The sequence below is a fragment of the Schistocerca cancellata genome, chromosome 5 (genome assembly GCF_023864275.1).
Source record: "Schistocerca cancellata isolate TAMUIC-IGC-003103 chromosome 5, iqSchCanc2.1, whole genome shotgun sequence".
NCBI lineage: Eukaryota > Metazoa > Arthropoda > Insecta > Orthoptera > Acrididae > Schistocerca > Schistocerca cancellata.
The window spans coordinates 765,983,207-766,003,572 of NC_064630.1; the positions used below are offsets into that span (position 1 = coordinate 765,983,207).

The 20,366-nt window shown below is 44.5% G+C and overlaps 1 protein-coding gene across 1 annotated transcript in view; it reads right to left on the bottom strand.

The window, feature by feature from the left end:
* The window catches only part of LOC126188795 (SCY1-like protein 2), a 624,676-nt gene that overhangs the window by 191,961 nt on the left and 412,349 nt on the right, over positions 1-20,366 (bottom strand). Inside the window, exons 7-8 of the mRNA XM_049930409.1 lie at positions 17,971-18,116; positions 4,772-4,925 (exon numbers count right to left, since the gene is read on the bottom strand). Of these exons, the coding sequence (XP_049786366.1) occupies positions 4,772-4,925; positions 17,971-18,116 (300 nt within the window). The remainder of the gene's footprint in view (positions 1-4,771; positions 4,926-17,970; positions 18,117-20,366) is intronic.

Below are 20,366 nucleotides of genomic sequence, written 5' to 3' on the forward strand. Positions count from 1 at the left end.
TCAGGTGATGCTGAAGGACTTTCATTAGGTAGTGAGATATTAAAATTGGTAGATAACTTTTGCAATTTGAGCAGCAAAATAACTGATGATGGCCGAAGTAGAGGTGATGTACAATTCATGCTAGCTGTAGCAAAAAAATAATTTCTGAAAAAGAGCATCTGTTAACATCTAATAAAAATTTAATTGGCTGTATGTATTTTTAAAGTTATTCGTATAGAGTTTAGCCTTGTACGAAAATGAAACTTGCACGTTAAGCAGTTCAGACAAGAAGACAATAGAAGCAAGTGTGGTGCTATAAAAGAACGTTGACGATTAGAGGGGAAGATTCTAAAACGAATTGGAGAAAAACACATTTATCGCACAACTTGACACAAAGAAGGCACCAATTGTCAGGATAAATTTGGTACGTCAAACTGCAGCAGTTAACGTTACCTAATAACTACAGAAAAATCGAGACACGTTCATAGGATTTTCGACCTGGAAAAAGGTTCAACAATGTAAAATCTTGCTAGATGTTCGAAATTCTGAGAAAAATAGGGGTAAGATACAGGGAGAGACAGGTAATATACAACATATACAAGAGCCAAGAGAGAATAATAAGGATGGAAGACCAAGAAAGATGTGCTTGGGTTAAGAAGGGTGTAAGCCAGGGTTGTAGTCTGTCGCCCCTACTGTTCAGTCTATACATCGAAGAAGCAACGATGGAAAGAAAAGAAAGGTTCAACAGTGGAATTAAAATTCAATGTGAAAGGTATCAATGACAAGATTCGCTGATGGCATTGCTGCCCTCAGTCAAAGTGAAGAAGAATTACAGGATCTGCCGAATGAAATGGTCGAATAAAAACAGGATATGGATTGAGAGTAAATCGAAGGGAGACGAAAGTAATGAGAAGTAGCGGAAATGAGAACATTGAAAACCTTATCATCAGGATTGACGGCCTCGAAGTAGAAAAAGTTAAGGAATTCTGCTACCTAGGCAGCAAAATGATCCATGACGAATGGAGCAAGGAAAACATCAAAAGCAGATTAGCACTGGCAAAAATGGCCTTCTTGACCAAGAGAAATCTCCTAGTATCAAATATAGATATTAATTTGAAGAAAAGATTTCTTAGAATGTACGTCTGGAGCAGAGCATTGTATGGTAGTGAAACATGGACTCAGCGAAAACCGGAACAGAAGAGAATCGAAGCATTTGAGACGTGGTCCTACAGACGAATGTTGAAAATTACGTGGACTCATAAGGCGAAGAACGAGAAGATTGCAGAATTGGAGAGCAAAGGAATATGTGGAAAACACTGACAATAAGAAAGGACAGGATGATATGACGTCTGCTTAAGACATCAGGAATAACTTGCACGGGAGCTGTAGAGGGTAAAAACTTCACAGGAAGACGGAGATTGAAATACATCCACCAAATAATTGAGGTAGGTAGCAAGTGCTTCTCTGATACGAAGAGGTTGGCACAAGAGAGGAATTCGCAGTAAAAGACTGATGACTAATATATATATATATATATATATATATATATATATATATATATATATAACCGCTGGATATATTTCGTAAACCACATCAAATACTGACGAATCGATTCCACAGACCGAACGTGAGGAGAGGGGCTAGTGTAATTGTTTAGTACAAACCATGCAAAAATGCACGGAAGTATGTTTTTTAACACAAACCTACGTTTTTTTAGAATGGAGCCCCGTCAGTTTTGTTAGCACATCTGAACATATAAACAAATACGTAATCAGTGCCATTTGTTGATTTGTAAAATGTTAATTACATCCGGAGATATTGTAACCTAAAGTAGACGCTTGAGTACCACTCCTCCGCTGTTCGATCGTGTGTATCGGAGAGCACCGAATTACGTAGGGATCCAAAGGGAACGGTGATGGACCTTAGGTACAGAAGAGACTGGAACAGCACATTACGTCCATATGCTAACACCTTTTTATTGGTATTTTTCACTGACGCACATGTACATTACCATGAGGGGTGAGGTACATGTACACACGTGGTTTCCATTTTCAACTACGGAATGGAATAGAGTGTGTCCCGACATGTCAGCCCAATAGATGTTCAATGTGGTGGCCATCATTTGCTGCACACAATTGCAATCTCTGGCGTAATGAATGTCGTACACGCCGCAGTACATCTGGTGTAATGTCGCCGCAGGCTGCCACAATACGTTGTTTCATACCTTCTGGGGTTGTAGGCACATCACGGTACACATTCTCCTTTAACGTACCGCACAGAAAGAAGTCCAGAGGTATAAGATCAGGAGAACGGGCTGGCCAATTTATGCGTGCTCCACGTCCTATGAAACACCCGTCGAACATCCTGTCAAGGGTCAGCCTAGTGTTAATTGCGGAATGTGCAGGTGCACCATCATGCTGATACCACATACGTCGACGCGTTTCCAGTGGGGCTTTTTCGAGCAACGTTGGAAAATCATTCTGTAGAAACGCGATGTATGTTGTAGTGCTCTCCGATACACACGATCGAACAGCGGAGGAGTGGTACTCAAGCGTCAACTTTAGGTTATAATATCTCCGGATGTAATTAACATTTTACAATGCAACAAACGGCACTGATTACGTATTTGTTTATATGTTCAGTTGTGCTAACAAAACTAACATGGTTCCATTTAAAAAAAAACGTAGGTTTGTGTTTATAAACATACTTCCGTGCATTTTTGTATGGTTTGTACTAAACAATTACACTAGCCCCCTCCTCACGTTCGGTCTGTGGAATCGGTTCGTCAGTATTTGATGTGGTTTACGAAATATATCCAGCGGTAACGTTAGGTGACTCACCCTCCTATATATTAGTCATCATATATATATAAGGTGCGGCAAATCAAAGTGAGCCGGGCGAGTGAATACATTTTGAAACCACTTGTGGTTGCATTGATATAGAAGGAAAAGACCTGCAGCTACTTCCAACGGCATGGAGCAACTGCCCATACGGCCGGCTGAACGTTGACATTTACACAATCTTCACAACTGACAGAATTGTTGGGAGAGGTCAGTCCGGTCGCGGCCCTAGACGGCCACCCAGGTCAGCTGACCCGTCAGTGTGCGATTTCTTTGTGATGGGAGCCCTCAAGTCTCAAGTGTATCGCAACAACGCTGACAGCCTTCACGTACTGAACTAGAACATTGCGGATGAGACTGCAGCAATTCCAACAGTCCAGTTTATATCCGCGTTCAGCAACTTGTTGACAAGGCCCCAAAACTGCCAAGGGATGAATGGTGATCACTTTCAACATGTACTCAAGTCAGGTTAGTGTTGTATTTCCTTTCCTCTGCTGGGTCTCTTTCTACATCTACATCTACATCCATACTCCGCAAACCACCTGACGGTCCGTGGCGGAGGGTACTTTGAGTACCTCTATCGGTTCTCCCTTCTATTCCCGTCTCGTATTGTTCGTGGAAAGAGAGATTGTCGGTATGCCTCTGTGAGGGCTCTAATCTCTCTGATTTTATCCTCATGGTCTCTTCGCGAGATATACGTAGGAGGGAGCAATATAGTGCTTGACTCCTCGGTGAAGATATGTTCTCGAAACTTCAACAAAAGCCCGTACCGAGCTACTGAGCATCTCTCCTGCAGAGTCTTCCACTGGAGTTTATCTATCATCTACGTAATGCTTTCGCGATTACTAAATGATCCTGTAAGGAAGCGCGCTGCTCTCCGTTGGATCTTCTCTATCTCTTCTATCAACCCTATCTGGTACGGATCGCACACCGGTGAGCAGTATTCAAGCAGTGTACTGTAACGTACTTCCTTTGTTTTCAGATTGCATTTCCTTAGGATTCTTCCAATGAATCTCAGTCTGACATCTGCTTTACCGACGATTAATTTTATATGGTCATTCCATTTTAAATCACTCCTAATGCGTACTCCCAGATAATTTATGGAATTAACTGCTTCCAATTGCTGACCTCCTATATTGTAACTAAATGAAAAGGAAATTTCTTTCTATGTATTCGCAGCACATTACACTTGTCAACATTGAGATTCAGCTGCCATTCCCTGCACCATGCGTCAACTCGCTGCAGATCCTCCTGCATTTCAGTACAATTTTCCCTTGTTACAACCTCTCGATATACTACAGCATCATCCGCAAAAGGCCTCAGTAAACTTCCGATGTTATCCACAAGGTCATTTATGTATACTGTGAATAGCAACGGTCCTACGACACTCCCCTGCGGCACACCTGAAATCACTCTTACTTCGGAAGACTTCTCTCCATTGAGAATGACATGCTGCATTCTGTTATCTAGGAACTCTTCAATCCAGTAACACAATTGGTCTGATAGTCCATATGCTCTTACTTTGTTCATTAAACGACTGTGGGGAACTGTCTCTTTGTACCCTGGAACTATGTTCCCGGGCCTCGTTTACTTGCCCCACCCTGTAGCATTCTTTTGAATTTTAGATTGATTTGTGAAAGAGGGTGGACGATGAAGCTGCTGAGACTTGGGAAAAAATGGTGTCTAGAATATATTTCTATAAGAAAAATTTCGTGCTACTTACTATTAAAAAAAACATACAGCTGTTTTTGTACGCATAATGCAAGATGCTACAATTGACTTAGGCGTCTCTCGTGTTGTGTGCTATTTAAATATCGTGTATGCTTACATACTGAAAAAAATAATTATTTTGCTGCTACCATCATTCTGACATTTCCTGGAAAACCACTCTTGCTAATTTGTACTTAAATAGTCTGAAGCGATTTAAGGGAACTGTGGACGTAGCGACCCACCTGCACTTGTATGGTGGTGCTCTCGAAGGCGTTGTAGAGCATGGGCAGCACCTCGCTGCGGATGTCGTCCCGCGGGGTTTTCTCCAGGATGACGTGCAGGTTCTCCAGCAGAGTCACCGTCGCCTGGATCGACTTCGGGATCGAGAAGACGCTCCTGCAAAAATTTGAAACTTTCTGTGGCTGCCGCATGGAGCGCAGAGTAGAAATAGTGCACGCATAGGGTAAAAACAAGTGTCCACTAGAAAGGAAATAGTGGTACACGCTTGAAAACATCAAGACAAGTTTTATTTACAACACTATTACCTGAATACATATAGACTGCTAATCAAGTCTACGGGAAGTGTGAATCAATACATACATGCTGATATGCAAAACTTTCAACGTAATCACTGTGCCTTTCAAGATACGCTTTGGTTAATTCAAGAAATTATTGCATTGTATTTGAGAAGTTTTCGGCAAATATGCATGTTAAGTCGTTAGATGGACCTGTGTGTGGTTCTCATACCAGGATGCTTTAGTTCCGAGAAAAGAAAGATGTCAGCAATTGCCAAATGAAATTCTATAAAGTTTAACGTTAACAATCCATCTATAAGGGACGAGCTGTCTGAGGATGATGCCGGAGCAGCCACAGAACACCACCCGACTGACACCCCTCACCGGACTGCCACGAACGTGTGCTGTGCTGGGCGATAAATCCATGATTACGAGTGTACTGTAAAGCGGCTTAATGGCAGTATACGATGTGATCAAAAGTTAAACAAGAGTATGTTTCCAGAATGAGATTTTCACTCTGCAGCGGAGTGTGCGCTGATATGAAACTTCCTGGCAGATTAAAACTGTGTGCCGGACCGAGACTCGAACGCGGGACCTTTGCCTTTCGCGGGCAAGTGCTCTATCAACTGAGCTACCCAAGCACGACTCACGCCCCTCCTCACAGCCTTACATCTGCCAGTACCTCGTCTCCTACCTTCATATCAGCGCACACTAAGCTGCAGAGTGAAAATCTCATTCTGGAAACATCCCCCAGGCTGTGGCTAAGCCATGTCTCCGCAATATCCTTTCTTTCAGGAGTGCTAGTTCTGCAAGGTTCGCAGGAGAGCTTCTGTAAAGTTTGGAAGGTAGGAGACGAGGTACTGGTAGATGTAAAGCTGTGAGGACGGGGTGTGAGTCGTGCTTGGGTAGCTCAGTTGGTAGAGGACTTGTCAGCGAAAGGCAAAGGTCCCGAGTTCGAGTCTCGGTCCGGCACACAGTTTAAATCTGCCAGGAAGTTTCAAGAGTATGCTTGTCCTAAAAAATGTAAATTATGTCCTCTGCAGTGTATAGTTCCCCTATATCTCGTCATCTGAATTTTCTCAATTTCTATCACCTATCCCCAATTTATAAACAATTTCTATCAACAGTTTTCGTTTTATAAACAATCTCCATCAACAATTTCCACTAATATTACGTCCTCTGAATTGAAAATTGAATTTTACAGTGAAAATACGATTTTACCTCACAAATTCAGGATTACCACCAAAATTTGGAATTCCTGCCAATTGGACAGGTGAGGGAGGGAGATGGGATAGAGGGGAGAGGAGGGGGAGAGTGGGCACCCACGAGATGGCTGGGGAGAGCCTGTGATATCTTCCAGGAGTGGGAGTATGGGCGGGGTGGGATGGGGACAATTAATTGATCCATTAATTAATTTTCATATCAACTTGATAGCAAAAGCGCACCAGAAAACCCATCATCACACTACTCACAGCACCACATCCCGCTATTGGTAGTGTGCTACAGTATAATCAAAACCCAAACTGAGACTCGGTGTGCTGCCTTTTTAAGATGCTGGTCTTTGCTAACATAGCATGTATGTGACAGTTCGGTGAAGTGTGCCACGCACCTGAAGATTCTATTGGGCATTTATTTAACTGCAGTGTAATGGGTCTATCTTTTTTAACCTAATATGTCTTGCTTTTCTTGCAAAGGAATGTAGCGGCACCATTGCTGCAATATTTGGGACATTCGTCATAATGCTACAGATGTTCACTAAAATTGGCACCAACCACATAGAATAAATATTGGATCTTAATTAACCAACGCATCAGGGTGTGGACATGGCAGAATCGGCCATTGTGATTGGTAAAATGGCAATGGTCCAATAGACCAAGTGAGTATGAAATGCGACTTTTCCTGAGATCCATAGATTTAGAGAAAATCCAGGATTCAGCTGGAACAAAATACACTGGAGTGCAAAACGTATGGACAGAAGTAACTTTTGCATGACATATCACTGCTAAGTAACAGGTCTCGATGAAATTTGGACCATACATAGGAAGAACTGTCACAAAATAGTACTGAAAGAAATACGCACTGAGACGAACAGAAATTACACTTTTATTCAAAGACAATAACTGCACTGACTTCAACGAGATTGACGATGGTCCTGCGGCATGGCGGGTTATAAATGTTTGCTCTTCGTCGTACTGTCCACTGAAAAAGTTCCACCTACCTCAGTATGGCGGCAGATCACCACCTGACCGTTTCTCTGTAAACGTAATTACTGCACTGACGACGTAAAAGCAGCGTTGAAGAAAACGCCGTCAATACTTACGTTGCAAAGGCCGCGTGAACTCTGGTAGCAAGCTATCCTGTAAATTCTTATAATACTTTTTCGGGTGGAAAGTGGTTGCTTCGTTCTCTCAGTAAAACATCAAAATACTGAAACGAGTCTTTTATTCTGTTTGAGTAAAAAAAAAAAGTACTTGCTGTCAGCCCACATGTAATTAGCGAACAACATCACAGTCCTCAGTTCACAGTTCAGGCAACCCAGTACACACGCAAGGCAACCAGAAATGTACTTAAATCCAACCCGAACAATTAAGCGATTTCACAGCAATACTCTGCTACTATATCTGAGTTTCACATTCAGTCCTTTTCAGTGGATTTCTATTAAATAAATTGCTCGCCAAATATTAGATATACGGATACGAAAAATGCCACGTGGAATTTTACAAAGGCCGAAAGTTCACACGCGTTTATCTTTCCAACAAAACAATTCTAGAACTTCCAAATTTCACAAAACTTTCCGTAAATGCAACTGCTTCTACGGCAACACAATCTGGATGCGAAATTCTAATAACTTCTTCATTTTACACATTATGACGACTGAAACGTTCAACACGACCTGCACGTCCAATAGCTGACTAGCGACTGCTTCATGCTGCTGCTTCAACAGCCTACAACTACCTGGCAGTGCGCGGGAACTGTTAAACTCTGATTGGTTGATGCCAATCAGAACAGTCGTTCGAGATCATTCTCGAGCCAAAATTGTCCTAAGCCAATCACTATTCCCAGTTGCAATCACATCATTTCAATATGCAAATATTAATACACTCCTGGAAATTGAAATAAGAACACCGCGAATTCATTGTCCCAGGAAGGGGAAACTTTATTGACACATTCCTGGGATCAGATACATCACATGATCACACTGACAGAACCACAGGCACATAGACACAGGCAACAGAGCATGCACAATGTCGGCACTAGTACAGTGTATATCCACCTTTCGCAGCAATGCAGGCTGCTATTCTCCCATGGAGACGATCGTAGAGATGCTGGATGTAGTCCTGTGGAACGGCTTGCCATGCCATTTCAACCTGGCGCCTCAGTTGGACCAGCGTTCGTGCTGGACGTGCAGACCGCGTGAGACGACGCTTTCAAAGCAGTCCCAAACATGCTCAATGGGGGACAGATCCGGAGATCTTGCAGGCCAGGGTAGTTGACTTACACCTTCTAGAGCACGTTGGGTGGCACGGGATACATGCGGACGTGCATTGTCCTGTTGGAACAGCAAGTTCCCTTGCCGGTCTAGGAATGGTAGAACGATGAGTTCGATGACGGTTTGGATGTACCGTGCACTATTCAGTGTCCCCTCGACGATCACCAGTGGTGTACGGCCAGTGTAGGAGATCGCTCCCCACAGCATGATGCCGGGTGTTGGCCCTGTGTGCCTCGGTCGTATGCAGTCCTGATTGTGGCGCTCACCTGCACGGCGCCAAACACGCGTACGACCATCATTGGCACCAAGGCAGAAGCGACTCTCATCGCTGAAGACGACACGTCTCCATTCGTCCCTCCATTCACGCCTGTCGCGACACCACTGGAGGCGGGCTGCACGATGTTGGAGCGTGAGCGGAAGACGGCCTAACGGTGTGCGGGACCGTAGCCCAGCTTCATGGAGACGGTTGCGAATGGTCCTCGCCGATACCCCAGGAGCAACAGTGTCCCTAATTTGCTGGGAAGTGGCGGTGCGGTCCCCTACGGCACTGCGTAGGATCCTACGGTCTTGGCGTGCATCCGTGCGTCGCTGCGGTCCGGTCCCAGGTCGACGGGCACGTGCACCTTCCGCCGACCACTGGCGACAACATCGATGTACTGTGGAGACCTCACGCCCCACGTGTTGAGCAATTCGGCGGTACGTCCACCCGGCCTCCCGCATGCCCACTATACGCCCTCGCTCAAAGTCCGTCAACTACACATACGGTTCACGTCCACGCTGTCGCGGCATGCTACCAGTGTTAAAGACTGCGATGGAGCTCCGTATGCCACGGCAAACTGGCTGACACTGACGGCGGCGGTGCACAAATGCTGCGCAGCTAGCGCCATTCGACGGCCAACACCGCGGTTCCTGGTGTGTCCGCTGTGCCGTGCGTGTGATCATTGCTTGTACAGCCCTCTCGCAGTGTCCGGAGCAAGTATGGTGGGTCTGACACACCGGTGTCAATGTGTTCTTTTGTCCATTTCCAGGAGTGTATAATGTTTAACAAAACCAAACGATAGGAAAAGTAGTCTGTGAATTTATTTAGGAAACTATTACTCTGCAAATGCTATTCTGGCTGCCATCTTATAAAAGCCAGTACTCTTAGAAATACATCATCAGAAATGAGGGGAAAACGCAACTTTCCCACTACACAGTTACGTAATGTGGTACGTTATATAATATTGAATTTCTGCGTGTGTCCGACTTATACACTCTCACTCATTCTCATTCATTCCACAACGACAAAACAACTAGATATTATTTAAATAATAATCTTTTCTGAATTTTATATTACGAAAATGAAAAGTAGTACGGTTTTTAATATGAAAAATCCAAATAAATTGACCTGAAATTTTGTGAACTCCAGTAATTATATGAAATGATACTAAAAGACAAACTGTTATTATTCCTAACTGAGTTTTTTAGTCCAAGATTCGGTTTGGGGTGTTTTGGGTAATTTCCTCTAACTCCGAAACTATGACAGATAGAAGGCTGAAATTTTTATACCATATTCTATTGAATAACAAAAGGCAGTGTATCGGCTTTAAACAATATTAAATAATATTTAATATAGTTTATTTAGATTCTTAAGGGTTTGAATATTCAGTCGCTCGAAGTGACACAGATACCGCTTCCCACGGCTAGCATAGCGACAGATGCGAATGAGTCATTGCTAAGACACAACTGGCTGTCTCCTTCACAGCCAATGGCTCCAATGCTACGGGCTGTTCTGCAAAGTAGTTTACTGCAATAAAGTTATCGCGACGTTACAAGCTGTGGGACATGGTTTTTAATAGCGTGTGTGAACAGCGCGGGCGGCAGTGCATATTCTAAAAAGTGCTCTCAAGGTGGCCACAAGGTTGGTAGAGAGTTGTTTTGCTGTGGTGTGCCACTTCTCCACCAGTGCAGTTGACGATTGCTGAATGGCCGTTGCTGCACGTGACGTGGACGTACTGCAATACGCCTCCCCAACACATGCCATATGTGGTCGATGGGATTCAAGTCATGTGAACAGGCACGCCAGTTCATTCACCGAATATCCTCTCATTACAAGAGCTCTACCACCTGCACTGTTCGATGTGGTCCTGCATTGTCACCCACAAAAATGAAGTCAGTGCCGAATGCACCGCTGAAAATACGCACGTGGGGGACGAATACAGCGTCACAATAACGTTAGCACGTGAACCTACTGAGTTTTAAGAATTTGGTCATTACCCTCGTACCACATTGTGGCTCTCCACATTGTAGTATCTGGACCACCAAAACGATCATGTGCGACAACATTCCTTCGCGCATTATGTGTTCCCACCTCTCACCGTATGAGGGTACGTCCAGAATCACCACTCAGACTGAATCTGCTCTCGACTGAGAAGAGCACGCGACCCCACGCCTCGTCGGTCCAATCCCTACGCTCTTGGAACCATCACAAACGGCGCCGCCGATATGCGGATGTCATCGGAACACAACATTTTGTATCCCGCCTGGAAGGCGGTGCGTGGGTATGCTCCTGAAAACTGAAAGGTTGGCCGAATGAAGGAAGCGAGTGGGAGCAGGTGGAGCTAAAACACGTCGGTACTGCGTGTAAAATTATAGATGTTTACTATAGGCAAAAACAGGCTAATAAATGTGGGACCTGAGTCCCTCCTGGCGTATACAACTTTCAAAAAACTTCCGGGAATTCAGCCAGGTGACACTTTCAGCGACCGCCGATATTTCGGCGGGAGTATAGAGGGTCTATACAAGGGTGATGCAGTTGAGGACAATATTATGGAAATGGAAGAGGATGTAGATGAAGATGAAATCGGAGATACGATACTGCGTGAAGAGTTTGACAGAGCACTGAAAGACCTGAGTCGAAACAAGGCCCCCGGAGTAGACAACATTCCATTGGAACTACTGACGGCCTTGGGAGAGCCAGTCCTGACAAAACTCTACTATCTGGTGAGCAAGATGTATGAAACAGGCGAAATACCCTCAGACTTCAAGAAGAATATAATAATTCCAATCCCAAAGAAAGCAGGGGTTGACAGATGTGAAAATTACCGAACAATCAGTTTAATAAGTCACAGCTGCAAAATACTGACACGAATTCTTTACAGATGAATGGAAGAACTAATAGAAGCCGACCTCGGGGAAGATCAGTTTGGATTCCGTAGAAATACTGGAACACGTGAGGCAATACTGACCTTACGACTTATCTTAGAAGAAAGATTAAGGAAAGGCAAACCTACATTTCTAGCATTTGTAGACTTAGAGAAAGCTTTTGACAATGTTGACTGGAATACTCTCTTTCAAATTCTAAAGGTGGCAGCGGTAAAATACAGGGAGCGAAAGGCTATTTACAATTTGTACAGAAACCAGATGGCAGTTATAAGAGTCGAGGGGCATGAAAGGGAAGCAGTGGTTGGGAAGGGAGTAAGACAGCGTTGTAGCCTCTCCCCGATGTTATTCAATCTGTATATTGAGCAAGCAGTAAAGGAAACAAAAGAAAAATTCGGAGTAGGTATTAAAATCCATGGAGAAGAAATAAAAACTTTGAGGTTCGCCGATGACATTGTAATTCTGTCAGAGACAGCAATGGACTTGGAAGAGCAGTTGAACGGAATGGACAGTGTCTTGGGACGGAGGATGTAAGAAGAACATCAACAAAAGCAAAACGAGGATAATGGAATGTAGTCGAATTAAGTCGGGTGATGCTGAGGGAATTAAATTAGGAAATGAGACACTTAAAGTAGTAAAGGAGTTTTGCTATTTGGGGAGCAAAATAACTGATGATGGTCGAAGTAGAGAGGATATAAAATGTAGACTGGCAATAGCAAGAAAAGCGTTTCTGAAGAAAGTCATTTCTGAAAGTATTTGTATGGAGTGTAGCCATGTATGGAAGTGAAACATGGACCGTAGATAGTTTGGACAGGAGGAGAATAGAAGCTTTCGAAATGTGGTGCTACAGAAGAATGCTGAAGATTAGATGGGTAGATCACATAACTAATGAGCAAGTATTGAATAGGATTGGGGAGAAGAGAAGTTTGTGGCACAACTTGACCAGAAGAAGGGATCGGTTGGTAGGACATGTTCTGAGGCATCAAGGGATCACCAATTTAGTATTGGAGGGCAGCGTGGAGGGTAAAAATCGTAGGGGGAGACCAAGAGATGAATACACTAAGCAGATTCAGAAGGATGTAGGTTGCAGTAGGTACTGGGAGATGAAGAAGCTTGCACAGGATAGAGTAGCATGGAGAGCTGCATCAAACCAGTCTCAGGACTGAAGACCACAACAACAACAACAAACAACCACCCCCCCCCCCCCTCCATTTTCAAGGCAAACTGCAACGGACAGGCGACGATCATGCAAATTTTTAAGTTAATAGATGGTTACATAACTTTGCACAGATGAGCGGAGCGTTAGACCCGTCGTAAGTAGTACAAAGTCTCAATATGAAGCGAAGTGTTCCGCCCGTCTGCTCTTGATCAAATGGGTGAATCCGGAGCGACACTCGTAGAGCTCCACAGCGCCGGCTAGAGGGCGCTGTCGTCGGTGTCTCGTAGTGCCAACTTATGAACTTACACCTACGCCGTGGCATCGTTGCTATCGATACCACACAACACACTGACCGTCGGGCAGATGCAGTCGCCGCAGCACTGTGGAGCGAAAGGTTAAGTGCCTTGCGGTCCTCTTAAATCTGACTGCAACTGCACCCGCTGTTTGACGTGGTTCCCTTCTCGCCCGTTGCACAATGTAGCGGTCATCTGCTGCTGCAGTTCACCACGCTCGACCACCTTCTCTCCCTCGGGCAGCAGTGCCTGTGATTCGGAGTGCTCCCAACGCACGTCAAATAATGCTGCGAAGAATACCAATCCTCCTTCCAGTTTTCCAAAGAGTCTTCCCATGTGAAATGATGAAAATGTAACCTCCCCCTTGGCAGTCCCCTCCCGGAGATCCGAATGGGGGACTATTCCGGAATCTTTTTGCCAATGGAGAGAGCATCATGACACTTCTTCAATTACAGGCCACATGTCCTGTGGATACACGACTTGTGGTAGCCATTAAATGTCGCCTTTGTTCAATTTGGAGGTCATAGGTTGGCCTTTCTACCAATCCGTCTTAGGTGGGGACCTTGCGAAAGCGCAGAGTCGGCTGGCGTGCTTGCTGCGTGTTGGTGCTGCGTCCTCCGGATGATACGGTGCACAGCCCACATAGAAGAAACTGCCTACAACTCAGTTTCAACATTGAGAGGGCGCACAGGATACGGACTTTGTTATGCCTCCCTCCTACATCAAACAAATTATTAGCACAAGACATCAATCCGCAAACGTGAACATGAGCACACACACTGTTTGAAGTACCGCAAGTCAATCGTGAGACAACCCCATTCAGTATAAGGTCAGTGTCTCAGCGAGTATCTCAGGACTCATATACAGTCTCCACTTAGATGAGCCAAAAGGAACATTATACAAGTGATGTTAATCATAATTCAGTGTATTTAGAATTATACCAGTGTTTAACGGCAGATCAGTGCAAGAGAACTTTGAACTATATTGACACGCACTATCTTCATGCTCCAGTTGTCTAATTAAATGTTCTACCAATTAATAACTCGAAATTGTTGCTAATCTGTTTTGCCAGCTACTTTTGTATAGCTGTCGCCTAACCCTGCTTGGTGCTGTCAGCCTAGCCAACAAAGACCGAAATCTGTCGACTGAGAGAAAAACTAGTGTAGTCTCAAATTTTTATACAGGAGTAGGAGGGGGCACCAGAACTATGAAGAACATACTGAGAAGTCCTGACATGTGGGGTTGTGTGGATGGGGGTGAGGGGGTGGGGTAGGCGTGTAAAGGTCACTTTTTTCGGTTTTACTTCAACATCTCGACAACCGCGAAAATGTCTCCCAGAATAAAACTATATTAAATTTCCTTCAACAATTTTTTCTCCTGGACTAACAATTCCTGTGTTCCAGGACACGGAAAAATCGTTGTTGTTGTTGTGGTCTTCAGTCCTGAGACTGGTTTGATGCAGCTCTCCGTGCTACTCTATTCTGTGCAAACTTCTTCATCTCCCAGTATTTACTGCAACATACATCCTTCTGAATTTGCTTAGTGTATTCATCTCTTGGTCTCCCTCTACGATTTCTACCCTCCACACTGCCCTCCAATGCTAAATTTGTGATCCCCTGATGCCTCAGAACATGTCCTACCATCCGGTCCCTTCTTCTTGTCAAGCTGTGCCACAAACTTCTCTTCTCCCCAATTCTATTCAATACCTCCTCATTAGTTATGTGATCTACCCATCTAATCTTCAGCATTCTTCTGTAGCACCACGTTTCGAAAGCTTCTTGTCCAAACTATTTATCGTCCATGTTTCACTTATATACATGGCTACACTCCATACAAATACTTCCAGAAACGACTTCCTGACACTTAAATCTATACTCGATGTTAACAAATTTCTCTTCTTCAGAAACGCTTTCCTTGCCATTGCCAATCTAGATTTTATATCCTCTCTACTTCGACCATCATCAGTTATTTTGCGCCCCAAATAGCAAAACTCCTTTACAACTTTAAGTGTCTCATTTCCTAATCTACTTCCCTCAGCATCACCAGACTTAATTCCATTACATTCCATTATTCTCGTTTTGCTTTTGTTGATGTTCATCTTATATCCTCCCTTCAAGACACCATCCATTCCGTTCAGCTGCTCTTCCAAGTCCTTTGCTGTCTCTGACAGAATTACAATGTCATCGGCAAACCTCAAAGTTTTTATTTCTTCTCCATGGATTTTAATACCTACTCCGAATTTTTCTTTTGTTTCCTTTACTGCTTGCTCAATATACAGATTGAATAACATTGCGGAGAGGCTACAACCCTGGCTCATTCCCTTCCCAACCACTGCTTCCCTTTCATGTCCCTCGACTCTTACAACTGCCATCTGGTTTCTGTACAAATTGTAAATAGCCTTTCGGAAAAATCGTAGATTATTAACAATAGTGTTTTAATGGTATTAAAGTGGCGTTTATTGTTAAACGAAGTTGGTTAAGAATAAATATTAAATTTCTGTACACATCTAAGTACAGTAGAACCATATTAAGGGATAAATTGCGTCCCGAGGGTGTAGCTGGGTCTAAAATCAGAGGTGGAGGTTAGAAGCGTGAGGGAAGCTAGGTCGCCGGGTGGTGGTCGGGCACTTCCCTCTTTTATGGTAGGTCTGAAAAATGAAGAGCGAACAGGCAGTTCCTCATCCTCTCAACAGAGAGGCCACTGCAGGGCCTTTCACAAAATTATACTGTTCCTTCCGCTGCTCGTCTTATTAATCACCGGCGATGCAGTGCGCATACATAGTTGGGAGTCTTTGCTTTCCACACAGCGCGTTAACACTACTGGGGTACTGATGTGGATTACTAATAATAGTAACGCAACAAACGCATATGGACAAAATCTACGTAAATCTCTGCACACTCTTTTTCAATGTTAGAGAGAAATTGATTCAGTCTTCCTGTAGCTTTCTTCGAGGACAGGCAATTTCCCCCACTTAAGTTTACTAACACTATAATCTCCCAGCATTACATGTTTCGCTCTCCTATATGGACAAAATGAGTTCACTGAACTCGTGTTTATATAGTCGAGTAATTTTTAGTTTACTGAGAATTTATTTGAGAGAGGTTTTACGCAAAATACCTTCCTATAAACAATGGCTCACAAGTGCTTGATATGTAAATGTGATGTCGTCAGTGACCTGTATAATGTTGGTGGGAAAGGGGCTGGACTGGTAAATATAGCATCTTGCTAATGTCTTTTGTAGACAGCATTCTGTAAACCCATATGCCGCGTTGTAGTTAGTTGCTGGTGAATTATGAATGACCAGAAACTTACTGCATTTCTCTCACCATTAATTGTCTTAGTGGTAGACTGCAAAAAAACTCTCCCATTCAGGAATCCAACGCGGAAATTATTAGTCCTAGAGAAAACATAGACATGATATTTTGTGTTGCAAATTTAATGTACTTTAATTTTTCACCGGTAAACATTTTTGCTGGAAGCAGCGGTTTTCGAGAAAAAACATAAAGAGTCACCTTTAAATGCCTCCCCTCCGATACACTCACACCTAACCGTCACGATTTTTAGTATGCTGTTCATGGCAGTCCCTTCTACCACTATAAAAATTTGCGACTACACGAGTTTTTTCCCCTCAATTTTCCTTCGTTGACTAAGTGAGGAGTCTGTATATGTGCTGTATGTAAGCAAGCCACTTCGTTAACAACAGTGACTTCGGTGGTGGGGGCTCTGTTCGTACCACATTTGCATGTTTCATGTAGAATGAAGTTGGTGAATGCGACAGGAGGCAAGTCGTGTGTCCTCTGAGGTGGAGGTGGTGTTCTAAAGTATTCAATACTTAACTGGGGAATTAGTTATTATTCATCATCAATGAAGTCATTCTTCCTATAGCGAAACTAGGATCCAAAAGAACATTCCCTTTTGCGGATGTGTATTGCTGTTTAGTCGTTTTCTGACTTTTTAGGTGAGTTCAAAAATTGGTTCAAATGGCTCTGAGCACTATCAGACTTAACATCTATGGTCATCAGTCCCTAGTACTTAGAACTACTTAAACCTAACTAACCTAAGGACATCACACAACACCCAGTTATCACGAGGCAGAGAAAATCCCTGACCGCGCCGGGAATCGAACCCGGGAACCCGGGCGCAGGAAGCGAGAACGCTACCGCACGACCACGAGCTGCGGACTTTTTGGTGAGTCCTGCCGTTCATTGAGACTGCATGGGATCGATGGGGAGCGGCGTCACATCAGATCCGATAGCCGTCAGCACGTGGGTTCTGTCTAAATTTACGGACTTGGTGCAGTCTCATTGAAAGCAAAAAAAATTATACTTCTTTCTGTAGTGTCTTGTAGCGTGGCGTTTTTGTGACTTTTGGATCTTAATTTGGATTGTTATGCAGCTTTGTGTGTGTGTGTGTGTGTGTATGTGTGGGGGGGGGGGGGAGGAGGTGGAGGTTCTTCGTTTAAGATAGCAGCCAGCTGCAAGCGGAGTATGAACTGTCAGTGCTCTACATATTCCAGTCCAGTGACCGGACCTCGGAAACTTTCCATGTGTATATAGGTAACTGGAGCGCACGAATCCTTTGGTTTTGGGAGCAGCGGCAAGTTTATTCCTGTCTCGCAGGTCGAGGGGAGGCTGGCGACCCATATTCAGACTGACTTTATAAGTTTAACGGCGGAGAAAATTGATCCAGGTTCGCCAACAAAATTTACGGAGCATATCTGCAGGCAAAAGGAATGCGTAATTTGTCTGGCGCGCGGCACGCCGCTCCAGTTTGCGCGGTTTGTGGCCGCGGCAGCGAGCGCTACTGCACGCCACGGGAGGCGAGGCTGAGCGGCGGGTCTGACCTGAAGGCGGGCAGGATGATGGACTCGTACTCCTCGATGGTGCACTCCTGGACCAGGAAGATGATGGGCTGCAGCACGGCGGCCAGCACCTCCTGCGTCTTCATCTCCTGCTGCAGGCTCGGCCACACGTGCTGGAACCACAGTTTCTGCAACAAGCGCACCGCGCCACACTCCGTTAGTACAGAGCGCACAGGGGTCACGCTAGCAGATATAAGCCAGAGACACTGTAAAGACTGGCAGTTCAGCTAAGCTCTTACTGCCTTAATCCTTTCGGTAGAGGAAGTAGTGCAAATATAGAATGCCATTTTGTTTTTCGTTCACAAATTTTTAAGTTTTTCACGTTAAGCAAACAAAATATCTGTAGCTCATACTGCGAGATGTACTTCAATGCTTCCCGTGTCTTCGCATACATACTACATTAGGAAAATTTCTAAATTAGGCTTAACACAAAGTTTGTCAGTTTTGCCTCTTAAGATTTTGGGGTACAAACATACACTACTGGATATTAAAATTGCTACACCAAATGCAGATGATATTCGGGTATTCATTGGAAAAAGATATTATACTGGAACTAACATGTGATTACATTTTCATGCAATTTGGGTGCACTGATCCTGAGAAATCAGTACCCAGAACAACCACCCCTGGCCGTTAAAATGGTTCAAATGGCTCTGAGCACTATGGGACTTAACATCTATCGTCATCAGTCCCCTAGAACTTAGTACTTAAACCTAACTAACCTAAGGGCATCACACAACACCCAGTCATCACGAGACACAGAAAATCCCTGACCCCGCCGGGAATCGAACCCGGGAACCCGGGCGTGGGAAGCGAGAACGCTACCGCACGACCACGAGCTGCGGACCCTCTGGCCCTAATAACGGCCTTGATACGCCTGGGCATTGAGTCAAACAGAGCTTGGATGGAGTGTACAGCTACAGCTGCCCATCCAGCTTCAACACGATACCACGGTCCATCAAGAGTAGTGACCGGCGTATTGTGAAGAGCCAGTTGCTCGGCCACCATTAACCAGATGTTTTCAGTTGGTGAGAGATCTACAGAATGTGCTGGCCAGGGCAGCAGTCGAACATTTTCTGTATTCAGAAAGGCCCGTACAGGACCTGCAACATGCGGCCGTGCATTATCCTGCTGAAATGTAGGGTTTTGCAGGGATCGAATAAAGGGTAGAGCCACGGGTCGCAACATCTGAAATGTAACGTCCACCGTTCAAAGTGCCGTCAATGCGAACAAGAGGTGACCGAGACGTGTAACCAATGGCACCCCATACAATCACGCCGGGTGATACGGCAGTATGCCGATGGTGAATACACGCTTCCAATGTGCGTCCACCGTGATGTCGCCAAACACGGATGCGACCATCATGATACTGTAAACAGGATTCATCCGAAAAAAAATGTCGTTTTGCCATTCGTGCACCCAGGTTCGTCGTTGAGTACACCATCGCAAGCGCTCCTGTCTGTAATGCAGCGTCAAGGGTAACCGCAGCCATGGTCTCCGAGCTGATAGTCCATGCTACTGCAAACGTCGTCGAACTGTTCGTGCAGATGGTTGTTGTCTTGCAAACGTCCCCATCTGTTGACTCAGGGATCGAGACGTGGCTGCACGATCCCTTAAGCCATGCGGATAAGATGCCTGTCATCTCGACTGCTAGTGATACGAGGCCGTTGGGATCCAGCACGGTGTTCCGTATTATCCTCCTGAACCCACCGATTCCATATTCTGCTAACAGTCATTGGGTCTCGACGTACGCGAGCAGCATTGTCACAATATGATAAACCGCAATCGCGATAAGCTACAATCCGACCTCTATCAAAGTCGGAAACGTGATGGTACGCATTTCTGCTCCTTACACGAGGCATTACAACAACGTTTCGCCAGGCAACGCCGGTCAACTGCTGTTTGTGTATGAGAAATCGGTTGGAAACTTTCCTCATGTCAGCACGTTGTAGGTGTCGCCACCGGCGCCAACCTTGTGTGAATGCTCTGAAAAGCTAATCATTTGCATATCACAGCATCTTCTTCCGATCGGTTAAATTTCGCGTCTGTAGCACGTCATCTTCGTCGTGTAGCAATTTTAATGGCTAGTAGTGTGGAATAGTCAATTTCTTTCAAAGTTGTTAAAGTTAAAGCAAAAAATGGAGAACCAAATACTGTACAACATAATAAAACAACAAAAGAACATGAAATATACCATTTTCATTTATTAAATATTCTCACATTTTCTCTTGTGAAACCTAGAGCTCTATTAAACGAGGCTGCTGTGGGTTTTCGAATCGAAACATCCCTTCTGTGCCGCTTCAAGGAAAGGCGTAACCACTCTCTTCCAGCGTCTTCACCCAAAAATGGATTCTGGATATTATTGGCTTTGGCAAACT